The 26,434-nt window shown below is 44.0% G+C and overlaps 2 protein-coding genes and 1 long non-coding RNA gene across 7 annotated transcripts; 1 reads left to right on the plus strand and 2 right to left on the minus strand.

Moving 5' to 3' along the window:
• Positions 1–8,411: 8,411 nt before the first annotated feature.
• Positions 8,412–14,939, minus strand: LOC119365395 (ent-kaur-16-ene synthase, chloroplastic-like). 2 transcript variants are annotated; one of them, XM_037631008.1, is made up of 14 exons: positions 14,362–14,934; positions 12,600–12,649; positions 12,238–12,514; positions 11,949–12,129; positions 11,411–11,628; positions 11,206–11,326; positions 11,037–11,134; positions 10,730–10,941; positions 10,530–10,642; positions 10,347–10,442; positions 10,057–10,272; positions 9,822–9,963; positions 9,503–9,748; positions 8,412–8,973 (listed from the first exon to the last, which is right to left on the minus strand). In XM_037631008.1, the coding sequence occupies exons 1-14, from the start codon at positions 14,627–14,629 to the stop codon at positions 8,638–8,640; spliced, it is 2,574 nt and encodes an 857-aa protein (XP_037486905.1). In that variant the 5' UTR covers positions 14,630–14,934; the 3' UTR covers positions 8,412–8,637. The 2 variants fall into 2 exon arrangements, with proteins under 2 accessions (XP_037486905.1, XP_037486906.1); XM_037631009.1 differs by lacking the exons at positions 8,412–8,973; positions 9,503–9,748 and having other exon boundaries at positions 9,831–9,963; positions 10,065–10,272; positions 14,362–14,939.
• Positions 14,940–15,384: 445 nt separating this feature from the next.
• On the plus strand, positions 15,385–24,153 carry LOC119365396 (ent-kaurene oxidase 2-like). The gene is made up of 8 exons (XM_037631010.1): positions 15,385–15,645; positions 19,823–19,983; positions 22,361–22,522; positions 22,634–22,777; positions 22,908–23,162; positions 23,258–23,416; positions 23,498–23,692; positions 23,806–24,153. Exons 1-8 carry the CDS (start codon positions 15,498–15,500, stop codon positions 24,121–24,123), a joined length of 1,542 nt encoding a protein of 513 aa, XP_037486907.1. The 5' UTR covers positions 15,385–15,497; the 3' UTR covers positions 24,124–24,153.
• Positions 24,070–25,844, minus strand: LOC119365397. Of its 4 annotated transcripts, XR_005175515.1 has the most exons (3): positions 24,868–25,844; positions 24,692–24,758; positions 24,070–24,599 (listed from the first exon to the last, which is right to left on the minus strand). It is a non-coding gene; the product is annotated as an uncharacterized LOC119365397 (long non-coding RNA). The 4 variants fall into 4 exon arrangements; XR_005175514.1 differs by having other exon boundaries at positions 24,070–24,758; XR_005175512.1 differs by having other exon boundaries at positions 24,692–25,844.
• Between the last annotated feature and the right edge of the window lie 590 nt (positions 25,845–26,434).

Consider the following 26,434-nt stretch of genomic DNA (forward strand, 5'->3'; position numbering starts at 1 on the left):
CCGTCCAATTTGGACCGAATACTCGACCGCTCGTGCCAGATACACGGCACCCCCGAAAAACCAGCCAACCACACCAACAGGGATTGTTGGGTGTTCAAGCAGGCAGGCAAGTTAAATGCCGAAAACAATGACAAGGGTCTGCATAGCGACGACGAAGAGGAGCCCCGGACGCCGAACAATAGAGGATAGAAGGGCTTCCCCCTACAAGTGTGGACGGTGAACATGATATACGCAACCCACATACCCAAAAGGGAGTGGAAGCGTGCACTAAGGGACGTATATGCGATGGAGCCAGTCGCCCCAAAGTTCAATCCGTGGTCCTCCTGCCCGATCACTTTTGATCGAAGGGACCACCCCACTAGCATCCGCCATGGCGGATTCGCCGCATTGGTTCTAGACCCAATCGTTAACGGATTTCACCTCACTAGAGTCCTGATGGACGGCGGCAGCAGCCTGAACCTGCTTTATCAGGATACAGTGCACAAAATGGGCATAGACCCCTCAAGGATTAAACCCACAAAGACGACCTTTAAAGGCGTCATACCAGGTGTAGAGGCCAACTGTACAGGCTCAGTTACATTTGAAGTGGTCTTCGGATCCCCGGATAACTTCCGAAGCGAGGAGTTAATCTTCGACATAGTCCCGTTCCGCAGTGGCTATCACGCACTGCTCGGACGAACCGCATTTGCAAAGTTCAATGCGGTGCCACACTACGCATACCTCAAGCTCAATATGCCAGGCCCTCGAGGAATCATTACGGTCAATGGAAACACCGAACGCTCTCTCCGAACGGAGGAGCATACGGCGGCCCTCACGGCGGAAGTACAAAGCAGACTCTCAAGGAAATTCTCGAGTCCGGCTATTAAACGTCCGAACACTGTCAAGCGCGCCCGGAGTAACCTACAACAAGACCGCCTGGTACGTTCCGAGCACGCGTAGCAATGCGGCCCCAACCCCAGCCCTCGTGAAATTGCGAAACCAGTACTACGCGTACATAATTACGCTCTGGAAATACCATGGGCATAGGGGGAGGGGCACGACCACGGCAGGCCCAGAATGCGGCTCAACTGCACCAGGGGCTCCCGATTGTGTCATCCTTTTTTTCTTACTTTCAGGACTCTATTCTCAAGAAGCCCTGTCCGGCAATAGAATCGCCGAACACGCGATGCAACAGCCAGGGAAGCAGAAAGCTACGTCAAGTGTCTAGGTGGTCTCTATAACGAGCAGTATACTTGTTTCACATATCATCCCGCAGCTCGCCCCTGGAGGGGGACAGGTCAAGCAGTCCCGTCCATTGCTTATCGCACTATTTGTATCGTTTTGCTTTTACTGCAGCCTTTTTGAATAAACAATATATAGCTTCTCCCTATTATTGCATTCCTTTTTTTTATCTATATATGTTCACTTATGACATGTTGCATCCGTACACTTTGGTGCGGCCAAATACACCAGGGGCTTAAGTACCCCAAAATATGGTGTGATAAGTCCGAACACTTTGACAAGTGCGGCACCCCGAACTTATATCATTATATGCATCGGCTCCGAATCATGTCTTGGGTCAATAGTTGGGTTTGCCCGGCTCCCATGTTTTGGTACCTTACGTTCCGTTATATCGGCTAAGGTAGCGCTGGGAGAACCACTGCGATTGTGCCCCGGTTGAGATGGGTTAAGCACCTCAGTGGAGAAAGCTAAAACTAATCGTCATGATAGGGCGAGAGCCGGTCGCTGTTCGAGAGGTGTCGCTTAGAGCGAGGAGTCGGCTTTGTTCGGCCCAGGCGTGGATAGCACCCCGAACTCGGTCTTCCGAATACTAGGGGCTTCGCCGAAATTTAAAATTATAGAATTCTATGGCTAAGTGAGAGTGTTCAAGCATTATAGTCCGGTTGCCTCATTCGTTGCGTTGAGCGCCTCCCTCTAAGGACCCAAGAATGGGAAAAAGAGCGCTCAAGTTTATCCCAAACACCCCAGCACTCGTGGCATGAGGGCAGAAGCCGACGACTCGCCATCTCTCAAATTTAATAAACGGCCGCACAGAAGGTAATATTTTAAATTCACAAGCGTTGCTTAGCGCATATGAACAAGTTTTCAACATACAGGATAACAAATGCGAGTTTACTCAAAAATTACATCTTTGGAGCATTCACACGCTATAAGGCGGGCACCCTTCAGGACGCCCGCATAATACATTTCGGGCTTGCGATACTCCCTGCCCGGCGGGGGAGCGTCCGTCACAAGCTTCTCAGCGTCCATCTTGCCCCAGTGCACTTTAGCACGGGCAAGGGCCCTACGGGCACCTTCGATACAGACAGAGCGCTTGACGACTTCAATCCATGGACAGGCGTCCACCAGCCGCCTCACCAGCCCGAAGTAGCTCCCAGGCATGGCTTCCTTAGGCCACAGCCGAACTATGAGGCCCTTCATGGCCTGTTCGGCCACCTTATGGAGCTCGACCAACTGCTTCAGCTGGTCGCTCAAGGGCACCGGGTGTCCGGCCTCAGCATACTGAAACCAGAACACCTTCTCCGTCGAGCTCCCCTCCTCGGCTCGGTAGAACGCGGCAGCATCGGACACACTGCGGGGCAAATCTACGAATGCTCCTGGAGAGCTCCGGATTTGGGTAAGTAACAAGTAATTCACTTTCACGTGCCTGCTTTGCATAAAGAATGCCTTACCCGCCGCTATCTTCTTCATCACTTCAATCTCCTGGAGGGCTTTTTGGGCTTCGGCCTTAGCGGCTTTGGTGCTCTCAAGGGCCGAGGCAAGCTCGGACTCTCGAGTCTTTGAGTCATGCTCCAAACCCTCGTGTTTTTCCACAAGAGCCTGGAGCTCTTGCCGCACCTCCGCCACCTGCACCTCCTGTTTCTCTTGCTCGGCGCACTCCGTGGCCGCATTGCTTTCGGCCTTGGACACCGCTTCCTTCAGGGTCGCCCCCTCGTTCGTGGCCCCTGCAATACTCACGTTATTCCTGTCATTTTTTGCAACCACATCTTTTATACACTTCCATAAGGTATTACTTACCTTCCTTGTCCTCGAGCTGCTTCTTGGCAAGGCCGAGCTCGTTCTCGGACCGCTCGAGGCTCTGCTTCAATGCATTGACCTCCGCAGTCAGTGCGGCAGAGGTCAGCAGCGCAGCCTGCATTCCCCATATTGACATACTTATGTTAGACTCCTGCGTACATCTTTTTAGATCCTCAGTTCGTTTTTTCTTTCCGAACACCAAACTGAGCATCAGGGGCTACTGTCTATGTGGTAATATTTTTACATATCTTAAATACATACCTCAAAGCCTGTTAGAAGGCTGGCACAGGCTTCAGTCAGCCCGCTCTTGGCGGATTGAACTTTCTGGATCACCACACTCATAACAGTGCGGTGCTTCTCGTCGATGGAGGCGCCGTTAAGCGCCTCCAGCAAATTATCTGGTGCCTCCGGTTGGACGGAGGTCACCGGTGTCGCAGTCTCGCCCTTCTTAGAAAGGGGCCGCCTGCCGGACTTCGGAACCACTAAAGGTTCCTGTGCGGAGTCCGGCCCAGGGCCGGACTTAGAGCCCTTTGGGGTTTGATCCCCCTTGTGCCCAGAGTCCGGGAGGTTGCCTTGCGGCGCCTCCTGGACCTCCTCCTCCTGGCTGGGCCCCTTCTGGGACCCCACCTCGGTGTCATCCACAGCGCGAGGAGAGGAGGCGGCCGGAAGTGAAGTGCTATTCACGTCCGACGAAGCCAGGGAGCCGCTCGTTGAAGTATTGAGCCCGTCCTTGGGCGGGCTGCAGGGTTATATTCGGCGTTAGGAGATTCTATACGACAAATGAAACGCCACGAGTTATTCTGATATCCTGACACTTACGATGTCGCCAGGGGCTTAGCCCTCGGTGGCCACTCCTCTTCGCCGTTGTCGGTGTTGGTGGAGTAGTCCGGAGGAAGGGTCCTTCCCTTCTTGGACCCTCCGGCCTCCCCGGTTGGGGTGGCCTTCCTTTTCTTCTCTTCCCCCGCTGGGGGAGAGGCCTCTTTTTCCTCCTCCTCGTCTTCGCGGGAGGAGTCCGCCTCGGAGTCATCGGACGATGAGTCCGATAACACCTGGCGCCGGGAACTCTTTCGGGTTCCCGTGGCCTTCTTCTTGGCCTTCTTCTCCGGCACCACGTGAGGTGTCGGAACCAGCAACCCCGTCAATCGGGCGTCCGATGGGTCTTCTGGCAAGGGAGTCGGGCAGTCAACCTGCCCGGACGTCTTTTGCCAGGCCTGTCAAAGGTAAGGGAGTTTAGATCTCGCATAGATTCAAACTATGGAAAGCAAGTGTCCTGTAAAGGGTAAAATAGCTTGCCTCGCCGGCTTGACGCTGCGAGCTAAATCCCTGATCTTCGGTAGCGGATGCGGGAGCCTCGGCGCCCTTGAACAGCACCTTCCAGGCATCTTCGTACGTAGTGTCGAAGAGCCTGCTCAAGGTTTGGTGTTGTGCCGGATCAAACTCCCACAAGCTGAAGGCCCATTATTGGCACGGGAGGATCCGGCGGATGAGCATGACCTGGACTACGTTGACGAGCTTGAGCTTCTTGTTCACCAGATTTTTGACGCAAGATTGGAGTCCGATCAGCTCTTCCGAATTACCCCATGTTAGGCCCGTCTCTTTCCAAGAGGTGAGCCGTGTAGGGAAGCCAGATCGGAATTCGGGGGCCGCCACCCATTTAGGGTCACGCGACTCGGTGATGTAGAACCACCCCGATTGCCACCCCTTTATGGTCTCCATGAAGGAGCCCTCGAGCCATAAGACATTGGGCATCTTGCCCACCATGGCACCTCTGCACTCCGCCTGGCGGCCGCCCACTACCTTCGGCTTGACATTGAAGGTCTTCAGCCATAAGCTGAAGTGGGGCTGGATGCAGAGGAAGGCCTCGCACACGACGATGAACGCCAAGATGTTGAGGATGAAATTCGGGGCCAGATCATGGAAATCCAGGCCGTAGTAGAACATGAGCCCCCGGACAAATGGGTGAAGTGGAAAACCTAGTCCACGGAGGAAGTGGGTGAGGAACACCACCCTCTCATGGGGCCTGGGGGGTGGGGACAAGCTGCCCCTTGTCGGGGAACCGATGCGCGATGTCGTTGGACAAGTATCCGGCCTTCCGCAGCTTTTTGATGTGCCCCTCCGTGATGGAGGAGACCATCCACTTGCCTCCCCCTTCGGACATGGTTGGGGAAGGTTGAGGCGAGATGTCTGGACTTGGGCGCTGGAGCTCGAGTGCACGGAAATGGATGAGCAAAGGAGGAAGAAGGCGTGTGTGAAAAAGTGGATCCTTATCCCCTTATATGGACGGACGAAGATATGCGTCCCCACCAGCCTGGTAAAACTCGCTTATCTCCCAAGCGCCATAATCAATGGCGCGGTTGAGTTACCCACGCCCGTATTGATGAGAATCCCGGAATAAGGGGACACGATCTCTACTTTGACAAGACGTGCCAAAGAAACCGCCTCGCTAAACGCGCTGAGGTGGAACAGTAAAAATGATCCGAATAAAGGCTTGGCCGTGGTGTGATGTCACACCACGGAATACGTCAACAGATTGAATTTGTGTAAATATTATTCTCTCTACGGTGGTATGTGGAACTTATCTTGCAGAGCCGGACACTATCCTTGTGTTCAAAATCTTCTATGAAGTATTCGGAGGAGGAACCCGCCTTGCAATGCCGAAGACAATATGCGCGCCGGACTCGTCGTCATTGAAGCTTGGTTCAGGGGCTACTGAGGGAGTCCTGGATTAGGGGGTGTCCGGATGGCCGGACTATAGCCTTTGGCCGGACTCCTGGACTATGAAGATACAAGATTGAAGACTTCGTCCCGTGTACGGATGGGACTTTCCTTGGCGTGGAAGGCAAGCTTGGCGATACGGATATGTAGATCTCCTACCATTGTAGCTGACTCTGTGTAACCCTAACCCTCTTTGGTGCCTATATAAACCGGAGGGTTTTAGTCCATAGGACGAACAACAATCATACCATAGGCTAGCTTATAGGGTTTAGCCTCTCTGATCTCGTGGTAGATCTACTCTTGTACTACCCATATCATCAATATCAATCAAGCAGGAGTAGGGTTTTACCTCCATCGAGAGGGCCCGAACCTGGGTAAAAACATCGTGTCCCTTGTCTCTTGTTACCATCCGCCTAGACGCACAGTTCGGGGCCCCCTACCCAAGATCCGCAGGTTTTGACACCGACACCTCCCACTTGGCCGCCGCCTCCTGTCTTCCACCATGGCCCATTAAGGCCCATTAACTCCCCGGGGGGTTATCGTGGGGTTCCGGTAACCCCCGGTACTCCGGAAAATGTCCGAACTCATCCGAAACCTTTCCGGTGTCCAAACATAGCCTTCCAATATATCGATCTTTATGTCCCGACCACTTCGAGACTCCTCATCATGTCCGTGATCACATCCGGGACTCCGAACAACCTTCAGTACATCAAAACACATAAACTCATAATCCCGATCGTCATCAAACGTTAAGCGTGCGGACCCTACAGGTTCGAGAACTATGTAGACATGACCGAGACTCATCTCCGGTCAATAACCAATAGCGGAACCTGGATCCTCATATTGGCTCCCACATATTCTATGAAGATCTTTATCGGTCAAACCGCATAACAACATACGTTGTTCCTTTTGTCATCGATATGTTATTTGGCCGAGATACGATCATCGGTATCATCATACCTAGTTCAATCTCGTTACTGGAAACTCTCTTTACTCGTTATGTAATGCATCATCTCGTGACTAACTCATTAGTCAGATTGCTTGCAAGGCTTATAGTGATGTGCATTACCGAGAGGGCCCAGAGATACCTCTCCGAAACACGGAGTGACAAATCCTAATCTCGATCTATGACAACCCAACAAACACCATCGCAGACACCTGTAGAGCATCTTTATAATCACCCTTTACGTTGTGACGTTTGATAGCACACTAAGTGTTCCTCCGGTATTCGGGAGTTGCATAATCTCATAGTCATAGGAACATGTATAAGTTATGAAGAAAGCAATAGCATTAAACTAAATGATCATAGTGCTAAGCTAACGGATGGGTAAAGTCAATCACATCATTCTCTAATGATGTGATTCCGTTCATCAAATGACAACTCATGCCTATGGTAAGGAAACTTAACCATCTTTGATTAACGAGCTAGTCAAGTAGAGGCATACTAGTGACACTCTGTTTGTCTATGTATTCACACATGCACTAAGTTTCCGGTTAATACAATTCTAGCATGAATAATAAACATTTATCATGATATAAGGAAATATAAATAACTACTTTATTTTTGCCTCTAGGGCATATTTCCTTCAGGTGACTATAAACTGTACTGCCTCAATGGTGATCTTTAACAGTTGTTGCTTCTCGTACATCCCAAAATATTTTGTATAACCAATTGAAAGGGCATGTATCCACTAACTATGGTTTGGTAATTAATAACAATCTATATGGAGTAATGCTTTCACTAAGATATATGTGAAGGAATATTACATAGGTGGTGCCTTAATGATGATTGCCATAAAGATGAAGATTTGCTCTAAGCTTTGGTATTGAATGAGAATTCATATGAAACATCAAGGGCATTGTATCTTATGTAAAGAAATGGTCCATAGTGATGCATGAAGCATGTTGGACTATTGTGGAAGAGTTTCATCAAAAGCCTCTCGAAGAAGTCCTCATGGTATCCTCTCTGCTTAACCCGTGAGCACGGGGTCCAGGAAATCTCTATGTACACCCCATGCGCACGGGCCTCTTGACCCGTGCACAAGGGGTAGAGTGTTAAATTCTGTGGATGTCCCGTGTGCATGGTTGTACCTGTCAATGAAGACGTCTTTTTTCGTCGTTACCTTGTTGAATGCATTGCTCGGATATAATTGGACAAAGATTTCACGATGAATCGGGACTTCATAAACATATGTATTTCACGTCTTTCCTATATGATTAAATAAAATATAAGGGGATTTTTGTAAAAAGAATCCTCGTGCGCGGAGTATACCCAACATTTTCCCGCTCTCAGCCACTTACAGGTGGGTCACCGCTATGCTGGCACGCCACGCAGATTGGACGTACGTTTGGATTCGGAAGGAGGCACCGTATTTGCACCATGGGACAAGTTTAAGCACTAGTTTCATGTATTTTCCAACTTTAGGCCTAAACTGACCGCGCAGGACAAGTTGGGGCACCTCCAGCGTACTTAACTCTATTTAAAACTAAAATATGTCTAGATGCATCCATTTCTATGACAAGTATTTTCGGACGAGGGAGTATTTGCATCAACATAGAAGTGCACCAGCGAGTACAATGCCGAGAATGTCACGGGATTTACACAAGAAAAGATCAACACCACGCAGCAGATACGGAGCTTCGTGGTGTATACGAGGAATTTACGTGAAGCATATAACTTAAAAATAACATATGCTTATGCAGCTATACCAAATATATAATACATATGCAAATGTGACATATTTAGATAGGAAGTTGAATAACAAATATAGTACAATAGTTGTTTCTGATGTACCACATACACAGTGTATCCGTACTGCTGGTTATTATCTGATTCATAAGTTTTTTCTCAAGAGAGCATCAGATTGATCGGTCCATTAAAACAAGGCAAAATACACGGAACCCTTAATTTACTGACTGCATGGGCAAAGGTCGATTGTTGATTTGGAGTTTTAGCGGCTCGTTGATAACTGCATTAACCGCACTCACCATTTCATTTGGCGAGCTAAATCCATCAGTCTGAGAGTAGAACAAGTGAACTATCTTGCACATCTTCCAGAACAGCTCCTTGCATGGCCTAGGAACAACTGTGTTTTCCCTAAGAACCAGCTTTAGCAAGTCTTTTCTACATGAGGCTATGGCCTTCTGTATCGTTTCTTTAGCCGTTTCAATTGACATAGAACCACCACTGTGGAGAACAAGTAGTGAGACACAATCCAGGTTTCCCTCCCTGCTCTCCCTCTGTAGTAAATAGATTTAAAGATTGTCAGGGTACCAAATTACAGCATGCAGGTCGAAAATACATGAGACAACAGGGATGAGTAATTACTACTATTCTCTTCATTATTATTATATAATAACAGGATACGCAACTACTAGATGTATTATAGCTTCTAAGAGTAAACATCAGTCTGTCTTTTACCATCGCCTGGAACTCCTAAGATTACCATACAAGCACTTAGATGTGTGTTTTACAAGAATAAATTCTTGACAAGATCATGAATGACTGCAAATTTTGATTTTTGTTAGAACTTGTAGTCCTGAGGATTACTATAGTGTCTCTATCTCACCACATATCTGTTTACAGTTTGTTGTGGCAACCATCGGGATATTTCTTTATATTAAGATGAAAGGAATTTCCCTGTTGTGGTGTGTGAAGCATATATAACTTGAAAATAACATATGTTTATGCAGCTATACTAAATATAGAATACATATGCGACCGTGACGTGCGTAGGTACGAAGTTGAGGATAAAAGGAACCCAAATACCTCAAGTCCTTGGATATCATTGAGGAGACGACCAATTGTGCTCGTTAGCCTAAATAACTCCTTGTATTCTTGATCTTGGATAACACATCCCGAGAGCTTTGGCCCAACAAAGTACAACGATGTGAGCACAATGGGCCCCAGTGTGAAGGAAACAACTGCATTTGACATGTATTGCTCAACTGTTGGCACATATTTTCTCATCCGCCATTCTGCCTCAGACATCATAGACCTCAACAGTTGTAGCCACTGCAGATGGATTCAACATGTCAGTGCTGAACAATTTTATTTTGAGAAATAGACAAACATAATGGAAACTCACTAATTCTATCAGGTGCTTTCGAACATCACGGTTTTGTATTGCAGAAGCTACTACTCCAAGCTGATTGACTGTAGTATAGATAGCATAAAACAATATTTTCACTTGCTCAGAGCAGAACTCATCTTTGGAGTGATCATCCCACCTAAGATAAACATTAGCAAATCAGGGACCAAAACTTGTTAGCAATGTGCGACACACCAACTCCACTTACAAAATGAAGGGCCAAGGGGGTTACTTCTCAACTAAAGTTACGAGGTTTTCATGTTCTTCTTTTGATCCCCCAACATCGAAGAAGTCATCAACAACGGTTGTGAGCACACCATTTTTGGCCCACGACATGCGAGCATCAGACAGTTCAGGAGGAAATATAGTAGCAGCAGCAGCAAGATAACAATATGCCAGCTTCTGCCGTGCAAACTGTAATTGGTCCAGCCGATTCCCTTTCGCCCAACTGTTGCCACAATTATTTTTTAAACATCTAAGAATGGAAATTAATAGGGCAAGAGAGCATAAATTTTACATTACCTTTCAAGATGCAGGAGTTCATCCTGGTAAATAGATTGAGAAAAACTGAAATCTTCAATAGCCAAAGCCAGGAAATCTTGGCAGACACGACATGGCCTGATTCAGCAAAATGTCTAGAATTTATGTCTGACATCCTTATTTATATGACTTTACAGACTATTCTTTTTGAGAAATGAGACTTACAGATGTTCTGTCTTTAGCTTTTGAGAACCACAAACATCGAAGTGTTCAATGTTCCTCTTGTGGCCTATACGTTCCATTGTGGCATAGAAGGGAAATTTAAGAGCATACTCAACCTAGAAGTATAAAAACATAGAAACAGTAAACACCCAATAAAAGCTAGAATTAGTCCACTTTCTAAGATTTAAATTTCATGTAAGGACCTCTTGAAATATTGCCGTTGTTTGCACCCGCTCGGAGAGCAATTTTTCTGTCAATAACCTGCCTGACCAGTAGCCTATGTTATCTAGGCTAAATTCATTTTCTGATACACTGACTTTTGAAGCTTTGTACAATTCCAATATAGATTTTGTATCATTTAAATATCCCTGAAGTGAATTATGGAAGGTGGATGCATCAACATGATACAGATCATCTGCATTGTATTGAAATTAGCGAGTTAAATTAAACATACAAAAAAATATAAAGATAACATTTGTAAGATAGGAAATTCCCGCCCAAAGAAAGTACCCGAGGAAACATCATATCCATTCATTCGCAAAAGACGGAATGCCATTGCACATGTTGCTACATCTAGCATGATTTCCTCATCTCTCTGTAACCAGAAACTACAAAGTGGATACAATGAAGTTTACAAGATACAAAAGATAAATATCAGAACTTTATTCATGACCGTTACCTGTGTGCCACGTCCAGGATGCTCTTTATCTCACTAGAAAAATGATGAGATATCCCGATGGTTTCAAGATAATCTACCAATGAAAGCTGACAATGTATATTTGTTGGATAAACTGTTGGCACTGCAAAATTCTAATATTGTTAGGTATTTAGCCACAGCCTGAAGAGCTTACAAATTTCTCACAAAGAAAGGTACCTAGACCGACCTGAACCACCAAATTTATTGACAAACAAATTTAAGTAGTGTAGGGCTTTGTCATCAAAATTGTGGATTAGTGCAGCAGCAGTTGTGGAAGGAGAGTTGAACAACGACCCATTCTTCCTCTGGAACTTCATAACTTGATTCCAGTCCAGCAGGTTTCCTAGCCCTTCAGCAACATAAGCCATATATTCTTTTCTCCCATCGGATTTATCCCCAAGAAGTCTGAATAAAGTCCATATGTATAAGATACAAACTTTTGAAATAATAATCAGAGGTAATACATGTCTAACTCAAATTCTGGTTGCCCATTTCATTAAGGAAAAGACAAATGTGCTAACATGTGGTCCTTTTCTTCTTCAAGTCATGGTTCTTAGAAAATCATTAAAAAAATGAACTTCGCACTGAAAAATGTTCATCTTATACAAGAGAAAAATAGCCAGTCCCAAAAACCTATGTTTCAAAATCATCTATCCCTAAAGTGTAAACGTGGCCAGAAAAGAAAGAGTACAACACAATTTTCATGCCAGAACTGTCAGACAAACCTTTTCAGCTCCACCTCCCGGAGGTGAAGAATCCTATCAAGATCATTTTGTCCAACCGGAAATTCCAAACCCATCTCAGTCCCAAGGATAAGCATACCCGAAAACGTGATATTGAAGCCTATAGGGGTATCACTCTGCTCATTCGTAACAATAGAGAAATTTCTTCTGATGAAACATAGTCCTGCCAGTACCATTTTTATCGCATCAAGGCCACATTAATTTGGCAAAACTTGAGATACAAGACAGTAAAACAACAATAAAGGGTAGGCAAATTCATCTTTGTTCATACCTCTCTTGATATGCTCACCACCAACATTCCATCTCTTAAGTGCCAGCACACAAGCCAATGTGGATGAGAGGACATCCTTGTTGACGGAGGAGTCCATTTGGATGAGACCCCAAGATCCATTGCTCTGCTGGTTTTGTAGGATCCACTCAACACACTTTGGGAAGCATGGAACTTGAGGAGAGCCCGACAAGGGCACCATAGCCACCCAGGCGGTGTCGTAGGAAGATGGCAACAACTCAGCTTCCAGGAGCTGCTTCCTTATTCTAGCCTTCCGCTCCTAATTTAGTTGAAACTAGAATCATGTGACAAGAGCCTCAAACATCACCGCAACAATGATTGATAGTGATGTACATACTACATACCATGTTTTGGAGACATGCATTTTCTTCGGCAGATGCCTCCTCCACATTTGCTGATTGAAGATAGGAGATGTATTTCACAAATCAATTGGCACATCCCATAAAAAAGAATGTTTGAGGAAATTGGGACATCACCCATGTTATTTTTTTCAGGCTAGGGACATTGCTCATGTAAACACTGCAGAGGATGCTACTCTCAGGCATACAAAACATTTAAAGTGTATATTCATTCTTGTGCAGCTAATGGAGAATATGATTTTTTTTAGCAAATCTAACTTGAGATGAGAAAAGTATATTTTCCGTCCCTCAACTTTTTTGGTAGTCTACAAATGGTTCCTCAACTCTAAAACCAGCAAAATCTAATCCCTCAATGGTTGAAACCAGAAAATTTTCGTCCCTTGGATTGCTTCGGGTGATTTTGTGCTGACCTGACATGGTTTTGACCGTTGAACTCACCACCTCATCTTCGTCTTCTCTCTCTCTCTCTCTCTCTCTCTCTCTCTCTCTCTGCCCACAGGAGCACCTCGCCGCGAGCGTCTGCTGAGGCCGCCGCCTTCGGCAGCCGTGGCCTCGCCTCCATGCTCCTCCGCTTCTTCCTTCACTCATGACAATCTTCCACAAAGGTACTCCGATTGAAACAGCGAGACGCGCACGTTCAGAGCAGTAAGCAACTCGATCGATCCTGTTGTGTGAAGCTAGCCAAGCTAATTGATTTACCACCGGCCAGAAACGCACAACTCTCATACACGTACACACACTAGTAGAAAACGGGTCTTTAGTCCCGGTTCCAGAGGGCCTTTAGTCCCGGTTCTGAAACCGGAACTAAAGGGTCGGGACTAAAACCCAAAACCTTTAGTCCCAACTCGCTACACTTTTTAGAATTTTGTTTGATATATATTTTGATTAACTGTTCATTCAGAGAGCATATGCTCCCGCGAGCTAAAGTGGCGCCCTCCGAGATAGATTGCAAGCCCTTTCTCTTCTTGGCTATCATGGTATCACTTGTTAAATTGTGTATGTACACTGACAATTGACCTGGTAATTCCGTGGGTTGTGCATTAAATAGCCTGACCCTAAAATCCCAAGGCCAGTCTTGCCTAGTATGAAAAGTAAAAATGATAGCATTTTATATTTAAAATATTAATTAAATGATTTATATACTTTTCACTTAAACCCTTCTTTTAAGGCATTTTAGGCTTTATAGAGCTTTTGGGTCATAAACTGAAGCCCAAGCCGGCCGAACTGTCGAGCTTCAGGCTCGGGCTGTCAGATCGGGCTGCCCATGCCCAGATTCTAAGTGATAGGTTGCGAACAAACATGTCACAAAACCTCACAAAAAATATTACTTGAAAAAAAATCATGTACATAGATTACCAGCACCTGTCAAATGCAGCTGACTGTCTTAATAAGAGATCCAATGGCAATGGAGAGTGGAGCCGGACCGCATGGTTTGAACCACACAGTATTTCTCCACATTCTTAAGTAAGCCTTCACATGTTTGTTTATATATAAAAAAAATATTTGTAAATTTGTTATGTTATTTCTGTGGCTCATTGAGAAATAACTATTTCTCTGTCTCAATGGTGAGAATCTGATATTATATACAAGTATTCCCTAAACGCTCTTATATTAGTTTACGGAGGGAGTAGATACGGATGTAAATTAGTCACTCACTGCTGACAGCAATAATTCCGACTAAAGGAGCGACGGGTCACTCTCTTCCGAAGGTGACGAAAAAGGAAACGATCAAACCAGAGTTTCTTACCTAAAGCGGAAGTTACCATCGTCCGCGTCCTCCTCGCGCTCATCGAACAGGGAGGAGGACGGCAATGGTCATGAGGGAAGAACTCGGGGCGGTGTGCTCCGGTGAGACCATGCTCGGCGGCACGGGCGGAGGCAAGGCCAAGAGGCTGGTTTCTTCTGTGATGGTGTGAGCGAGACAAGTTCGACACGAGCGGCGACACCGTGGCAGGCCGGAGGCGATGTCCGGCGATGGCGGAAGAGGTCCCGGCGGCTATTCTCGCGGTCGCCATGGAGATGGTCGATCAGCTGAATCAGAGAGCAGTGGAGGGAAGGTCGATGCGTCGTCTACATATTTATACGGCTACTAGTGCTAGACATGGCATGCAGATGCGGATTTTTAAGTACTGTATTTCGAACTGCCTGCCATGCGGATTTGCTGGTGCATGCATGCCATCAAGTATCGACCTGATGCATGCAGATTTTTCTCCTCTTCTAACAACGTGCTACGCTAAAGCCAAGGAAATTGAAGCATCGACCTGGACCTTTCCGGGTCAACGCAGCAGCTTACAGTCAGAGAAGAAGAAAATAGCCGCCGGCTTGTACGAAACCCGATCTGTAGCCCCCCTCTAGTACTGCTGGCACTTGCAAAACTCTACAAATATTCCCTTAATTATTGCTCCGAGCTTTCTAGTCTAGGAATACAATTCTAAGTCAACACACTTAGCACCTCACGGGTTTCAACCACGTGTTTGGACTGCAGAGCCGGATAACACAATTCCAGGTCCAACACGCACAGACCGCGGCATCACGTGCTCAACACATTGACCCGGCCGCAGCAACATGTGTTTCAGTGAGACGACATATCATTCACCATAGCTCCTCACGTGTTCTCTGGCTATGCCGTCGTATTCTTTTTTGCCAACGAAGTATTGTACTCCCCCCACAATACCTGCTGGGCTTCATATCCCAAGGCAATTGGGCGCCTCGCGATTTCATGACCAGGCGAGCCCGTCCACTCTTGTTAATATTCACCCTGTCACTACTATAAATACTGAAAGCGCGCACGTCAGTTCTCTCCCGTCTAGTGTCCCGGGCTCCCCTGCCGCTGCCTAATTTCCTCCTCTTCCACACCAGGCTCCGCTCAACCGAACGACTCCGATGGAGTCGCTGCTGGCGGCGCTCGCCGCGAGCAGTGGAGGCACGGTCGCTGCCGCAGCCGTTGGCGGGCTGGCCGCGGCTGCCGCGCTCGCTGTACAGGCCGGCAACGGCGGGACGGGCCCCAAGGACCGCACCAACGCGCCCCCAGGTGACGAGCGTCTTTTTATTGCTCTAATTGTTGTATTGCTCTGCTTCTTTTTGTTGTCGTGGTTTCAGTTCATCCCCTCCACAGTGCTACCAATGGCATCCCCAACAGTGCATGTAGTACTACACACCGTATCTTTTTTTATTCTTAAAATCAGTACTTATATTATTTCTTGAAATCAGATAAACCATAGTTGCCATAGCTATTTGACGAGTTATGTTCCCTGCCTTATGGCAGTACAATGGTTTTGGTATATCTTATGTGTATGAGCACAAATCAATTGCTATTTGTTTTAGGACAAGTAGTGGCTATTAGGGATTTGAAAATAGGAGCCCAACATAAATGAGTTTACCAAAATATATTGCACTATACAATAATTTCCCCATTATTTTGAGTTGGTAATTTCACCAAATTTTACAAGTAATACTTTCTATATAGAAAAATACGATGGTTTGATATTTTAAAGAACATGTTGACCTACTTGTGATGCAGATTAATCCAGTCAAACAATCTCCTCCTTTTGATACTTTGAGCATTAGAAAAGTCCAGGACTCAATTTATATAGATATATTGTCGTAAGATTGTTGCCTTGTCTTACTTACTGAAGGTACTCCCTCCGTTTTTTAGTCCACATATTAGATTTGTCTTAAGTCAAAATTTATAAACATTGACCAAATTTATATTAAAAACACATATTAAATATAAAAATATATTCCATAATAAATGTAACGATATTGATTTGGTATTGTGAATGTTGTTACTTTTTTTATATAAACTTGGGCAAACTTCAAAAGGTTTGACTGAAGACAAATCTAATACTCCCTCCGCCCGAAATTACTGTCACATAAATAGATGTATGTAGACATGTTTTAGTTCTAAATACATCCATTTTTATCCATTATGGGACAAGTAATTCGGGACGGAGGGAGTATGTGAAGTAGAAAGAAACAGAGGGAGTACATAAGAAAAATAAATAAATGTATTACTTGGTTGATTCATTTGGATGAGTCTAAATTTCATTTGAAGTATGCAGATGAATTATAAATCTGACTTAGTTCAAATATTAGTTTTACCCATCATAGAGAATACTACTAACACAGTGACGCATGCTTTTGTGCGTCTAGATTTGATGTTGTTTTAGATTTTGACATGACTTTGGACTAAATCATATGAATATGCTTGTATGAAAATAAATAAATGATAGTGCCATTAAAATTTGTAACAAATACATTAATACTCGCTTCACTTGAGATTTTTTTTTAAATAATATGGCATGTATGTTCACTAGACACATCGCTAACCATATCATAGTTCCATCACTCACTCAACAAGTGTAATATTGTTTTGAATTAAGTATACCATGGGCCAAAATTATTAGTTTAAAATAATGTTAATGTTGTATTATTATAATTTTATCCATTCAAGTGACTTTTTTCTTCAATTTTTGTTTGCTTCTAAGTTGAGAGGTAGTTTGATATAAAAGGATGAACACATCGTCCACATCTTTCAGTTTTTCTTTGAGAATCTTTTTATTTTTGTTTGTGGTATTTTAGTTGTTTGTGTTATAATATTAGTGCAATGTCACACACCTAGATGATTTTGCACATGCTTACTTAACTTCCTCTAATTTTATCATTCAGATCTCTACCTAATGCAATGTAATTGCTAGTGCATACTAAAAAATGCTAAAGAATTTTATCTCATTCGCTTGTATGGTAAATTGTCCTTTTCTTGTTCGCGTTGTCCATGCCATCTGCTCAAACGATTGGAATTCAAAATGCTAGTTTCATTTCAATATTTTTAATTCCACGTTTCAGTATTAAATATAAACAAATATAACTAAAATCCTTCTGAACTTGTCTGTTTATGCACTCTCCATGGGTTTGGTAGGAAAATCAATATGGAAATTCACATTATTTTCTTATTCTAAATTTTATACTTCCATGGGTTTGGTAGTACATGGGTTTGGTACAAGCATATTCATATGATTTAGTCCGAAGTCATATGAATTTGCTTGGTAGTACATGGGTTTGGTACAAGCATATTCATGGAAGTATAAATCATATGTACACGGGTTTGGTACAAGCATATTCATATGATTTTCATGGGTTTGACATGACTTCGGACTAAATCATATGAATATGCTTGTATGAAAAAAATAAATGATAGTACAATGAATATGCTTGTATGAAAAAATATTAATTCATTGATGTTCATAATAAAAAAAAATTCCCATTTTTATATCTCAAAATATTAATTTGGGATACAAATAAGAGTAATATTAATATTGTTTTCCAAACTTAACCTGAACAATGTGGCATGTATTACAATTGTTTTCCAAACTTAATGTAAACAATCTGGCACGTATACATACCTTTATGGAACCTGCTTTGTTTCCACCTATCTTCTTTTTTTGGACTATGATATCCATTCAAACTATATGCATGTTTGTGTGCTTGTCTGTGTCTTCAATATGTTTGCGCAATTATGTTATCATAGGACACATTTGAAAATAAAAGAGTAAAACCGTAAAATTGGTTAAGCAATTGCTACATACCAACCACAAAACCATGTGTTCAACTATTGGATCATGAACCCTTCATGTCATGTGGCTAAAAGGACTATAGCCGGGTTGTAGCATTTGATGAAGAAGGTGTCCTCGAAAACATATAAGTACACCATTCTTTCCATCCACATATAGGTCTTTTGATGATATTTTATCAACTAATTTTTGTTTAAGCATGCTAACTTATATAAGAGTAATTTTACGTTACAAAATTACAATCCACAATATAGCAACATCAAATCGATGTTTCGGATGGTAGTAAATTATTTTCTTATAGATGGTCAAATTGCAAAAGTTTGGCTGGCAAAATTATGAAATGACCTACATTATGGATTGGAGGTAGTTTTTTTTGCCGGATGTTTTCAGCTTCTAGATTACAAATAGATGTAATCCTACCTAACATGAAGATGCTTGTTTAACTATACATTTCTAGAGTAAGTAAATTATGTCATTGTGTCCTTATGACTCAAACAACAATGGACGAGGAAGCTCTCAAATGTTCCATAGTTGTACATGTTTATTACCAAGAGAGAAGTGCACATTACAACCATGAACTCGCCGACCAAGTTTAACTTACAACCTCAAACTTGAAATCTGGCTAGAACATAATTTTTTCTCAACTCGATGGTGGTTTTTGCCAACGAGGATGACATTTCATCGTTTTTGACAAAGTCATGTACAAACCATGCCATTAACCTCATCCTTGCTCTGTCTCTTTACTCAAAAAAGTACCACATCCTCCTGCTGGCCTGCATAGATGAACCCCATGCCGGTGGTCGTGGTCGCCAACATGAACCTCTCCTCCGGCGTCCATGATGGCACGCTAGCTAATACAACAACATCCACGTAGCAAGCTCGTGGATGGGTAGTTGCTACTCTAGTCGTTCACCTTAGCATAAACCTGGGCCATGTGTCGAGTGGCAGGAGGTGACGATTGTGGACTTGGGATCAAACAAGTAACACACCTAGGAAGTGTTGCTAGCCGAACACTACGTTCTTTTTAGATAGGAGCGATTTAGGCTTACCAAGATGGCACATCAACATTGACTGGTCTACCGGGAGGCAAGGTCACAGCAAAACTACCTTCTAATTGTCCAAGAGGGGTAAAGTAGATGGTTTAAATAGTTTAGGGGCACGTCCTAACTAGTTTCGAAGTTGACAGTTGTAAATTATACTAGGGCATGAATTCCAAATTGAAATGTACACTTCTCTCTGTCACCATCACCTTCTAATTACTAATTAAGTCTGAATAGATATATTGGTACAAATTTTGTGTGCATCAATACCAGAAGGTAGTGCAACGTGCATTACATCTCCTAGTTCACGTTGTGATGAACTTCCATCCTAAAGCAGAATAGATTGGAATGTATTTTATTCTCTACACAAGATTTACCTAGTGCATCAGTCGTCACGAACTTTAGGTTAAGGATCAATCTTTTTCCTTTTTGCGGTTAGGTCAAGGATTAATCTTATATCTTCAATGTATCATACTTTAGACCATTATTAAACCTTTGTCGTTCTTTCTCTTTCAATTCGCTAGCAAAATAATAGATATATTCTGCTGCAAGAAAAATATATGTTAAATCTCATTTGCTCTATATAAATTTCATGCAGTTGTTCCTGGTTTACCACTGATTGGAAATCTGCACCAATTGAAAGAAAAGAAACCTCACAAGACCTTTTCAAAATGGTCTGAGACTTATGGTCCGATATACACTATAAAGACCGGGGCTTCGTCAGTAGCTGTGCTCAACACAAGAGAGGTGGCTAAGGAGGTAATCTGGCAATAGTCAATTCCCATATTTATTAAGGCCATTTTATAATTAATTTTGAAGTTGTGCTACACAAATATCATTTTATTAGAATGCTATAAAAATATCTCTCTTTTCCACTCCTAGGTATAGGCATCCTCATCTTCGCCTCCCCCGGCCTAAATATGGCTCTCCGTACGAAAACCAAACGCAGGAAACCGCAAAAAAAAAAAACTCGGGAAAACAATTCGGGAGCTCAGCTCCACTAGCGAGCAATTACTAGTTTTTTTAGTGGACCGAGCAATTAGTTGTGTCGAGAACACAATAAGGTCAAATATGGCCCGCTAAGAAGGGTGGGTTTAGGTCCATTTGGAAGCAAAGGACATGGGCTCTAGGCATGTTGTCTGCCCTAGGTTTCAAATGATAAGGTATTAACCCATTTAGTTAGGCGTTCCCTCTTCAAGCGCTTCGTTCGTCCATGATCTTTTTTATTTTTGGGTTTGTTTCAGTTTTCAGTCCTTTTTTCTACAAATGCCAGAATATTTCTGAAATAATGTATTGAAAAAAATTACTTTTTAAAAAATTGAACCCTTCCTAAATTTTAAGAATGTTTTTGAAAAAATATGTAATATTTCCAAATTCAGGTCATTTTGCGAAAACAGGAATTGTTTTAAAATTTTGATCATTCTAAAGCACTTTTTTTTAAAATCCCCAAACCTTTATTGAAATTGTGAACATTTATGAAGTTGTGAATAAATTTTGTGAATGGGAACAGTTTTTGAAATCACATTTTTTTGAATTTATCAACAATTTATGAAAACAAGAAGTTTTTATAAATTCGAAAAATTAAAACACGAACATTATTTTAAATTTCAAATGCAATCATTTTTTAAAATTATGATATTTTTCAAAATTCTATTTTTTTAAATGTGAAAAGTAAAATGTTTTTTTTAAGAAAGCAGGTAAAAGAACAACAGAAAAAATAAAAAAAATGACCTGAACCGGTTAGTAACCGTCTGGAAGGTTCCCAAAAGCTGGATCTATAGAATGCAAAAAGGGCCAGCTCAGTTAGTCCCTCCTACAGTCCTACTCCAGATTTGTGCGGTAGGTCAACAGTTTGCCGCACGGATCGGTAAATAGGATTTTCTATTTCCTCTCGCTTCTTGGGACGAATTGTAGGTGAAATGAACAAGTGCTAGCGACTTGGGCGTACCAACTACACAGGCGGGTTACTGGGTTGGGAGCGTTTTTTCTGTTTTTCTTTCATTGGTTTCTACAACATACTTTTGTATTTTTATTTTCCCTTTATTTATAGCTTTTTAAAACTCACTAACATCTTTAAAATTCAGGAGCCATTTCAAAATAAACGAAGTTTGACAAATACACAAACATTTTTTGTAAATTTGAGAGCTTCACTTAAAATTCACAAACTTTTTTTAATTTTGTGGATATTTTAAATTGGTGTATATTTTCAAATTACACGCAAATTATTGTATTTCAGTATTTTTTGATATTTAAATGAACATATTATTTCTAAATTCATTTAATGTTTTAAAAAATTATTATATATTTAGATGTGTGAAAATCTTTCTATTTTCGTAAATATTCATTCCTGAACTTTTTCCATATTGAAATGATATATTTCTAATATATCGAAACAAATCCACCAACAGTTCTCTTTGTGGAGGAAAAAACGAACTGGAAAACCGAAAAAGACAAATGAAGGAAAGAAAAACACTCATAGGAGACGAGCTATGGATGGAGGACCGAAGTGGGTCTGACCCAAGACCGAGCGCTATGTGCGTTACCTAGACAATACGGCACAAAGAGCATCAAATAGGAGGCTGAATGGCAGCGCATCAATCCCAGAACCGCTGATCCATTGGTCACTCCATTATGCTACCCACTCGGAGAAATACTGCAGAGTTGGGAGCTGGTGGATTGTAGAACATGGCCTTAGTAATTGGACTATTTTTAAAAAATAATTTTACGTTAGTCCACATTTACTCTGTATGCTTATGTTGACAGTATCTTAGTGATTTTTCATTTGACTGACAACATGATAATAAAAATCTAGATACTACTCCTTAACCCCCACACCTAAAATTGAAGTTTAAAGCTGATATAAAGGTTATTCTTATCGCTCATTTCCTCATGTTGGAGGTGAACCAATGGTTTTAGTAACTTTTCTCTTCTCAAACGGTTATAAAATGACCTCTTTTTCCTTGGAAATTACCAAAATAAACACTAAGCTAGAAAGTAGCCAAAATACTCATCCATATATATAGTTCTTCTTGATATTAGCTGCGATGCAAAACTAAGAAATAATAGCAGCATTGTAGAACTGTGTCACATTTGACCATAAATTTACAAGAACATATATTATGTCCTGTACTTGCAGGCAATGGTTGCAAAATACTCATCGATATCTACTCGAAAGCTACCTAAATCTTTAGATGTGTTGGGTCGCGATAAAGCGATGGTTGCTATGAGTGACTATGGCGACTTCTACAAAAAGGTGAAGCGTTTGGTTATGGCGGGCATGTTGGGTTCTTCCACTCAGGTATAAGCCCTAACACTTTCGAAATTAGACAGCTTAGTTGACATCTCTTGGGTCTGGTTAAGCTTTCAGTTAACTAACATCTCAGAACAAAATGCTTGCCAAAACATCTAGAAACAATTTCGGGAGACAAGAGACCTGATGATGGATAACATGCTGAGCAGTTTTCGTACATTGGTGACTGACAACCCGAATCATTCCCCTGTGAACTTCAGAGATGTTTTCAAGGACGAGTTGTTCCGCCTGTCCTTGGTCCAGGTTAGTCTACAAATTTTATGATGGATTGTGCTGCTCCACAGTGTCATTAGTATCACTTTCTTGAGTTAAATCAATCTTCGGGTGCTTTGTTTATTATTTGTGATACTGAGAGTGCACACTACAATTACAGAGTATAGGCGAGGGTGTGAGTTCAGTCTACGTGGAGGAGTTTGGGAGGGAGATATCGAGGGATGAAATCTACCAGATTACTGTGGTTGACATCTTGATGTGGGCGATTGAGGTTGATTGGAGGGATTTCTTCCCCTACCTCGGCTGGATTCCAAACAAGGGCTTTGAAACAGGACTTCATACCACAGAATTTAGGCGAACCAGCGTAATGAGAGCCTTGATCAATGAACAGAAGAAAAGAATTGCACGTGGCGAGGTGGCTCCAATGCACATAGCTTGTAGCCTGATTCATTTTGATCCATTTACTCCTTTGTGTTCATTTCATTGACGCAATACATTTGCGATATGCAGGCAAGGGTGTCCTATCTGGATTTCTTAGTGGCAGAAAACGCGCTGACAGACGACCAATTGATGATGCTGGTATGGGAGGCGGTCATCGAGAATGCAGATACTACTTTGGTGACCACCGAGTGGGCTATGTATGAGCTTGCCAAAAACCCAGAAAAACAGGCGAGTTTCCTAGTCTCCCGCGGTTATCTATTCTGCATGGAACAAATTGTTAACACAAACAAAATACTCTTGGCACATCAGGAACGGCTCTACCAGGAGATCAAGGATGTGTGCGCGGGCGAGACGGTCACTGAGGACCACCTGCGACGGCTACCGTACCTCAACGCCGTGTTCCATGAAACGCTGCGGTTCCATTCTCCTGTCCCACTGGTGCCTCCAAGGTTCGTCCATGAGAACACCAAACTGGCCGGCTATGACGTCCCTGCCGGCACAGAGGTAATTGAACCAGCAATGCATGGCATCGAGCTACATGCAATAATCATAGCTGATGGCACCTTGAGTTTCGGCTGCCGACCGTGGATTTCTGAAGAATTTCTCAATTGTTGTAGATTATCATCAACCTGTACGGGTGTAATATGAACGAGAAGGATTGGGAGAAGCCCGAGGAGTGGAGGCCAGAGAGATTCCTGGACCCGAGGTTCGACTCTGCGGACATGTACAAAACCATGTCATTCGGCTCCGGGAAGAGGATCTGCGCCGGGAGCATGCAGGCAACGGTAATCTCGTGCACAGCTATGGCGCGCATGGTGCAGGAATTCTCCTTCAGGCTGAAGGAGGGCGACGAGGACAAAGTGGACACAGTCCAGCTCACCAGCTACAAGCTCCATCCACTCTACGTGCATCTCTCTCCGAGAGGGAGCAAGTGAATGGCAGCATTGTTTTGATAATAATAATAATGAAAAGGCAGTACTCGAGCCGGCCCAACGTTTGGTCCGGTCTTACGCTAGCCACCCGATCTATTCATCATTAGCCATTGGATTTGGCCCTATCTGTGTTGTCTTCCTCGCGAGAAAAAAACAAGGGGATTCACAAGCTCCCCCACGTGCACACCTCCACTCCCTCTCCTTGTCGTCGTTGTGGCCGTGCCCGACAAGCTCCGGTGAGGTCGTGCCCCCGTGACCGTGCCCGATGAGCTCTAGTGAGGTCCCCCCCTCGGGGCCGTCTGGATTGCATCAGGACCACCATTGGTTCCAGCACGATTCACCATGAATGCAACTCTAAAAATAAATCAGATTGATCAGATTCAGTGTGCGGGCGCCATTATTGTAGCATCGTAGGGTAACCCCGCCTCCGGCTCGCCACAGTTGTCGGTTTGCACCATCAGGTCCAGTCAAAAACAGATCTAAAAAAGGCACAAATTCTCAGTCTTCGGTTGAAACAAAATCATTATAAGGTTCCAGGAAAACTAGACATTGGTTCCAGCAAAAAATTAACCTCAGCAGGGAGAACTTCAATGGTTGATTGTAGCAACCAAAATTGCTAGTTCCGGCAAAAATAAACACTATTTCCAGCAAAAAAAGCTCAACAAGAAGACTCTCAATGGTTCGATTGTAGCAAACAAAAGAATGATTGTATCAAAAAGAAAAGCTAGTTTCAGCAAAAACATATACCGGTTCCAGCAAAAACTCCATCGTCGACGGCGAGGGCGCATCTGGATGCAGGAAATCGCGTGGCCGATGGCAGAAAAAACTGATGACGGTTCCAGTAAAATGGATGGCCGGTTGCAGCAAAAAGGTAGCCCGCAACACGCCGTCCGTCTCCACGGCGCGAAGACTTTCACGGGTTGAAGCAGCGGGGGGCACCGGTTCTAGCTCTGGGATGCTCGATTGCAGCAAAACAGGGAGCCCGTTCCTGCTCACCACCGCTTCCAGCACCAGCGGCCCCTTGCCGCAGGTTTGCCGACACGGACAGAGCAACTCCAAAATGGTCAGTTCCAGCAAATTCCATCACCGGTTCCAGCAAAACTTGTCGCTGGTTCCAGCAAAATTCGACAAATGTCGAAGCAAAAATCACCACTTACGCAGGGTCTCCGGCAAATTTAGAAACCGGTTGCAGCAAATTTCATCGCCGGTTCCAACAAAAATTGTCGCTAGTTCCAGCAAATATGTCACGACAAAATATCAGCACCTATGCGAGATCCCCAGCAAAATCAGACACCGGTTCCAGCAAAAATCATTGCCGGTCCCAGCAAAAATTTGGCCGGTTGAAGCAGCGGTATGGCATGGGCGTAAAAAGAGAGCGCGCCCCGTCTTCCTTGCCGCAACCCACAGCCACCGGTGCCCCTTGCTTGCAGCAACACCCTGTGGTGGGCATTCCGGCAAGGCGGAATCGCTACCAGCCCCATGCATCAATCGTCGGGCCATGGGGGAGTGTGTGACGTCCTCTGTAGATGCAACAGCTAGAGAAAACTTCAAAGCAGGGAAGGGGGAGAGATGCTCACATCAGTGGGGGAGGGAGGTCTCGTGGCTGTAGGCGGTCGGATCCTTTAACGACGGTGAGCTCCAAATGCGGTGGTGAGGGGACAGGCACTCGGCGCCATGCCAAAATAGAAAAAAGAAGAGAGCAGCGGAGGAGAAAAAGGATGCGAGGCCAAGCGAAGGAGATAAGGGTCCGCATGGGCCTAGCTTGGCATGTGGACGCTGTTCGCGTGGTTCCTACACGTGGCTGTGCCATACTGTCAATGCGGCCGGCCGAAGTTTTGGCCGGCGCGGTTTATAAGTGTTCTCCATAATGAAATGGTAACTAAGAACCAGCTCTGTTGCTTTTTACAACTTGGCCAAACAAGCTCGAGCGTGATACAAGTGTGTAATGAATACTGGTTTGCATGAATAATTTGTTCAGATATTCTGATTATATGTTTTTATTTTTTATGATAATCTAACATATAAAGCCTCAAGAAGTGCTAGGCACAACCAATGCCTCGAGAGCACGGTATCACGCGAGGCAAAAGACCACCGCATCGGGCGCAACGCACCACACGAGCGACCTGGTGAGGCGGCGCCGCCGGCCATGGGACGCTGGACCTCGGGGAGCCCCATCCCAGGCCCGCGCCCAAATTCTTGGGCAGGGGAGGATAGATCGACGATGGCGCATCACATAAGGGAATGGGAGATCGAGGAGAAGGGAGACGAGGGTGGGTGGTGGCTTGCAGCATGGGGCGGGCACGTCCAACGAGGG

Source organism: Triticum dicoccoides, chromosome 2B, assembly GCF_002162155.2.
Source record: "Triticum dicoccoides isolate Atlit2015 ecotype Zavitan chromosome 2B, WEW_v2.0, whole genome shotgun sequence".
NCBI classification, from domain to species: Eukaryota; Viridiplantae; Streptophyta; class Magnoliopsida; order Poales; family Poaceae; genus Triticum; species Triticum dicoccoides.

Coding starts and splice junctions, on each gene's coding strand:
- LOC119365395 (XM_037631008.1), bottom strand. CDS start 14,629: ATGGCGACCGCGAGAATAGCCGCCGGGACCTCTTCCGCCATCGCCGGA. Junction 11,135..11,205: donor ATCCTGGACGTGGCACACAG/GTAACGGTCATG, acceptor TCCACTTTGTAG/TTTCTGGTTACAGAGAGATG. Junction 10,643..10,729: donor CAACGGCAATATTTCAAGAG/GTCCTTACATGA, acceptor TTATACTTCTAG/GTTGAGTATGCTCTTAAATT.
- LOC119365396 (XM_037631010.1), top strand. CDS start 15,498: ATGGAGTCGCTGCTGGCGGCGCTCGCCGCGAGCAGTGGAGGCACGGTC. Junction 22,778..22,907: donor TCCGCCTGTCCTTGGTCCAG/GTTAGTCTACAA, acceptor CTACAATTACAG/AGTATAGGCGAGGGTGTGAG. Junction 23,693..23,805: donor ACGTCCCTGCCGGCACAGAG/GTAATTGAACCA, acceptor CAATTGTTGTAG/ATTATCATCAACCTGTACGG.